At 45.6% G+C, this 6,000-nt stretch overlaps 1 protein-coding gene across 1 annotated transcript in view; it reads left to right on the top strand.

The window, feature by feature from the left end:
• Nucleotides 1-6,000, top strand: part of LOC133970975 (uncharacterized) — a gene marked incomplete at its 3' end in the record, with an annotated part of 129,961 nt that extends 123,961 nt beyond the window's left edge. Inside the window, 2 exon segments of the mRNA XM_062408141.1 lie at nt 632-741; nt 4,875-6,000. Coding sequence (XP_062264125.1) covers nt 632-741; nt 4,875-5,321 — 557 coding nt within the window.

Here is a 6,000-nt window from a genome sequence, read left to right on the forward strand (position 1 = left end):
ATTCAACTGTGTGATGGTCTCTGATGCTGCGCTTCACAGACACAACTCAGCTTGTTTGCAGACACAAGCTTCTTTTTGTAAATGTCTGCGTTTCATATTTTGTCGGTTTCTGCAGTGGTTCAGTGCTGCGGTGGCGTCAGGCCAGTGGTCAGGGCACGGACTGACATGCGGGCAGAGACTTACAGCTTTAGGAGGAGTATGTTCTTAAAGCCCCGAGGATTAGTAACGGTCTAAATAAATGAAGCCAGACCTACACATAGATTCATTTGAGGTTCCCCTCCATTGCACTTCCTCGATCTGCCCCCCTTACATTCACCAGAGGAGTTAGCTCAATGCCTTTTGTTCTGCTGGCTTTTTTGTTGCAATTCTTTGCTATTTAATGATTAACTCCTTAGCTAAAATAAGACTGGTCTGCAATCATTTATGTTTTATGTCTCTGCATTTTCGACTTTATGAAATAGCAAATATCAATGACCTCTGTAGACCTCTATTTGACTTTTCAAATCGAGTGCTTTTTCCTAGATGACATATTCCTATTCCATAGACCATAGACAGGATGACTTTCTGAAACATATTTTCTATTAAAGTTCTGTTTAAAAAATGTTTATATGTCACTTGTGTCTGTGTCCAGGTCTGGATTTCCATGAGGACCTGCATCGCATCGGAGCAAAGGAGGGTCTGAAAGGCCGCAAACTCCAGAAAGCCATGGAGAGCTACGCGTGGAACATCACTGTGCTCAAGGTGAGACGCACTGAACCATGCACTCACAGGTGGTCTACAGCAGAATAGAGACCCCCCCCCCCCCCCCCATAACTGCACTTTATCTCCAGTGTGTGTAATAATACCTTTGATTGATGTCAACATGTGCGATTGTATCGGAGACTATAACAAGCTGGATAAGGAATCCTCAACCCGGAGATTAAACTACATAGTGTCTTAAGAAGGCTCCCAGGGCTAATAGTGTTTTCCTCCTCTGTAATCTCTTAATCTCTTAATTAATTGCTGCTGATTCCAAGTACTGTTTTATTTATTTGCTTATGTAACCATCTTGACAAGATACGATAGGACTGCTCACACAGACGATGCTCAGCAGGATGCATTCTTGTCTCTGGCTGTCCCGTGACACGGGAGATAAGGTTGCCTAATGCCTTCATCTTATTGGTTCAATGCAGCGAGACCAGTGCTGCGCTGTGGGCCTGTTTGGCTAAGTAAGGACAGAGCAGCTGGGATATTTTTATCTCATCTCATCACCCTGAAATCATTTGGTATTGAGTGAGGAAGCTCCCAATTGGCTGAGCTTCCCACTGGAGTGTCAGCTCAGGTACACGTCTGATTGCTTTGTTCCTGTTTCATGTCAGCCTCATCAAAAAGCACCTAAAGCTAAGATTAAGGGAGCAACTGGCAGTTCCTGTCAATAACAATTACTCTGTTCTATTGCTTACCTCTTCTGTTTTGATAACACAATTAATAGTTTATTTATTTGGGAAGCTGTAAATGACAAATGCATAATCAATGTTTTTGATGCTTTTTATACGTTATGGATTTCCACCTGTAGATCAGATTTAAAATATAAATATAAAATACTCTCCTGTTGTTATTTTGGAATTATACGACTCGCTTTGTGTGCACCAGCCAGATTAATTTAAATTAAGTAGCAAGACAGGTGGACACCAGGACCTAATCCCAATGTCACCCCAACTCCCATCACTCCTAAACCCACGGCACTCCTCCCACCCCTCCGTTGTGTCCAAAAACATACATGTCCCTCTGTTATGCCTCTAATGTTTTTTAAATCTCTACATTAAGGCGTCTTGGCATAACTCCTCCTCCTCCTCCTCCTCCTCCTCCTCCTCCTCCTCCTCCTCCTCCTCCTCATCCTCCTCCTCCTCCTCCTCCTCCTCCTCCTCCTCCTCTTCCCCCTCCTCCTCATCATCTTCCTTCTGCCGTTCCTCAGTTGTAATCTGTGTCTCATGGTGAACATTTGGTGGGAGCCTGTTGCCTCTTTGCCAAGACTGGCAGTCGTGCCCAGTTATTTCACCGGTTAGTGTCTCCGGATCCTCAGCATGGGGGGGAAGCGCCTGCTGCTGTGATAGTGGGGAGCTGAGAGGAAGAGAATCTGAGAGAGGCTTCTTCTCCCTGTCACCAGACGCCTTCTCCGTCCGTACGATGACAGTTCCGGTTACAGATCGGAGCTGTCATGGTGAATGAGGGTGTTTTGCCCAGTGATACCGCACCGTCGCACATTGAACCTTCCTGTCATGAAAAAACACAAGTCAGACAAACAGGAAGAGGCTTTGAAGCAAATGTCAACCAGAACAGTATGATCAACCCCAGTGTTATATTTGAATCCGAACGAGTACATTACCCTTCGATTGAGTCAATCTGCATCAAATTGAACATGCTCATATCAATCCCTTTAATATGTCCTCTTTTCTTTTTTTCATCAAGGTCCATGATTTAATTTTGGGTAAATTGGTGATAATTACAAAATCACTGCCATGTTAAAAAACAAAAAATTGACTTCTTGACCCATATCCCATCATTCCACCAAGTTTCGTGGAAATCCATTCTTTAGTTTATGCATGAATTGAACACAAAAAAACATGTGTGAAAACATGACCTTGGCGAGGGTAGTTTTTGGGGCACATAGTTAATTCCACATAATAAATCATCTCCTGTTGAAATAGCTCAGAATTTGCTGTGGTAAGTCTTTGCATCACCTCTGGCCTCAGTTTGTTTTACCATCTCTCATTTCCTGATGCCTCAGGCCAGATTGTTTAGTGTTCCCGTGAAACCATTCATAAAACTGTCTGTTGGAGATGCATAGTTCTCAGTTTCACTGATGATCCACCGTAACACATCTTTCTTTAGATTAGATTAGATTAGATTAGATTTCTTTATTTATCCACACAATGGGGAAATTCACTTGTTACAGCAGTAATAGAAAAACAGAATTAAAGTAACAGTGTCGAAGCACTGTAAAAAAAAAAAAAAAAAAAGTACACTTCTAAAACTACACATAATAGGAGTATGAAAACAAACAACCTGCAAAAACAGACACTGTACAAAAAGCAGGTGCTGGGGATAAAGTGGAATGATGTTAAGTGTTATTGTAATGAAAATAGAAAAATATGAAACAGTAAATAATCTACTCAAGGAAGGTTATTGACAATCCAATTTCTACCCCAAGGATTGTCAGACTAGTTCTGATAAAAAAGGCAGGGATTATACCCTCGAGTTTAATTAAGGTTATTGTGGTGGGATTTGGTGGTTAACCCCCCCCCCCCCCCCCGTGAATAGCTTTTAGGCCAGTCGTAATGGGTAAAATACTTGAGTTGAAGTCCCGCCCCGATTTTCAGCTCGGGAACCAAAAAAACAAGCCTCTCCTGATCTTATTTATGCGGTGAGTCATGACTTAAATAAAAAAAAAAAATACTGTTTCTGTTTGTGGTTTGCGTTCTGGAGTGGCTCAGGTAAAAAGGCCACTTGCAGCTTATTAACAATCACCAGGGGGGTAGAGCGTTGAGTGGTGTGTCCAGGGCAGCACCTCCGCTCATCACGCAGTATGTTAGACACTTCGTGCCTATCCCACCTTTCCGAGATCTTCGCCCCCTGCCACACGTACACTTCAGCCTGGTGCAGAACAGGTCAGCCTGTGCCTCTTCTCGGGAATGTTGGCCCAATGAGCTGTCACAGCGGGTCACAGAGAGTCCAGAGAGGAGTGCGTTGGAGGGAGGGAAGGAAAAGTATGCAGATGCACAGATGTGAAGGGCAACTGTTGTCAAGTTGCTTCGGGAACAGATGTTGGAGGAGTGCTGGTGTACAGAAGGTGCTGGAGAAGAGGCCTGAGAGAGTTTGTGAAAGCATGTGGTCGCATTTCTTTTTTTTTTTCTTTTTCTTTTCACAGTTCCAATAATATAAGTACCTCACACATTGAAATAACCGCCACATTCCCACATGGCAGAGACAGCAGATCCAGCCTGAGGAGGGGGGGGGGGGGGGGGGGGGGGCAGGCAGCCATGGCAGCCGCCCAGAAGAACTTCACAGTGCTGTATAGTGAGATGCCTGCCCCGACCACTTCTCACATATGGCAGGGATTCATCTCTTAGTGCTCCCGAATAAATAACAGAAATGTGGTATAACATTATCACCATATGAAAGCACTATTCGCCAGCAGAGTGAAGCAGTTGGAAGAGCTGGCAGGCAACCAGAAGCCTTCATTCAGAGGCTTTCTACTGCCCCCTTCTGCCATTTATTAGGTAATGCTCTCAGGACAAAATAGTCCTCGTTAACTTTTTATCAGTGTTTTTCGCTCCTTCATCTTTAACTTGGCAGAGGTAGTTTTGGGGATTATGATTTCTTGGCATTACCATAGCACTGAATAGGGTGGAACATCTGCCCAACAGGCCAAACAGTCTCCTTATAGAACCACACGTATATTCACTGGATCCAGCCGTTTACACCAATCACACACACTCAGAAATGTCAGTTCCTTTAATCTGTCTGCTTCTTTTTTTCTATTATTACCTTGGAAAGGGGCAATTGTGGAAAAACGTCCTATCTCTCAATTTTAGAGAAAATAAAATCCTGTGTCTGCACCGAAATTGAATGGGCTCTTCCCTGACCCACACAACATCCTACCACCAAGTCTAATTGAAATCCTTTCAGCTGCTTTTGTGTAATCCTGCTTACGGACAAACAAAGAAGTGACTGGAGTGAAAAACATATTGCCTTGGCGAAGGTACAAAGTAGGACAGAGCTGGAAATCAGAGACATGACCTGATGCTATTGTTGCCTTATAGTCCGATATGGTCGTGTGTTATTCACCACGCTGTCTCCCTCTTTCTTTCTGTCCCCCTCTGTGTCGACCTCAGGGCCAGGCCGACCTGCTGAAACACGCTAAGAGTGAGGCCCTGGACAACCTGCGTCAGATCCACTGTGCAGCTCAGTCCTGCGGCCTCAGTAAAAACGGAGCCTCCTCCCCCCAGGACCAGCTTCATCCACACCACCACCCGCTTCAGCAGGTCCAGATACAGCAGCAGCCTCAGGCCAAGCCCCACCCACAGCCTCCGCCACTGCCCCAGCCCCAAACCCAGCCCAGGTTGCACCTCCGCCTAACCTCACCCCCTTCCCCAGCCACAGCCCCAGCCACCAGCCCTCCCTTTGGTTCAAACTATTTCAAACCGCCGGCCTACACTCAACCCCCGCCCATAACTCAGCATCCGTTTCAGTTCCAGTGCCAGCAGCAGAAGGTGGCAGGACCTCTGGAAGCCTCCCCCGAGATAGAGACGGTCGGCGGCGATCCAGTGGGTTCCTGCTGACCCGCAGCCTGTGCACACAGAGAATCTTTCCCAAAGAGAGACAGAGAGGGGTGAGAAAGAGGCAGAGCTGAGAAGGGTGTAGAAGGAAAGCAGGAGGCCGGTAACGACAGGGAGATGAGAAAGTCATGGAAAGGGTGAAAGAGATGATGATGATGACGAGGAAGACTCGTCGTGTTAGGAGCGAGACACAAGTCTGAGAGGAGGGAGGAAGAAGAGACCTGACACTGGAAAGGTGATTTCATAAAGGTTTATTTTTCATTTCCATCGGAGCCAGATGCTTTTGGTCTCTTCTGCTTTCCTCTCTTGTCAAAAGGTTTGTGTTCCGACTTTGGAATGCGTTTGATAGATGGATCAGTAGGTTTGGATATCCTTGTCTCTCTCTGGGCAGTGCTAGTTACATGCCCCTCCACTATGTACTCTAGCTCTGTGGGTACAGGCTTTACCTCACATTGGCGTTTTAATGCCACAAATTGCCTTTTTTAATTTCTGGAGACTCCTCGGCTTGTCCTTCTGCTTTTTGGTTCTTCATGCTCATCCTCCTCCCTCCTACACACAAAGCTTCAAGCCATCCTTCACTCCCGTCAATGAAGAGGATGCTGTTTTTGATTTAAGTGCACAAAGTAGAGCAGCTTGTCCAGGCCCAGCTCTGTAGGAATCACAGATGACCGTTTCAGCACAA

This window comes from Platichthys flesus, chromosome 16, assembly GCF_949316205.1.
Source record: "Platichthys flesus chromosome 16, fPlaFle2.1, whole genome shotgun sequence".
NCBI lineage: Eukaryota > Metazoa > Chordata > Actinopteri > Pleuronectiformes > Pleuronectidae > Platichthys > Platichthys flesus.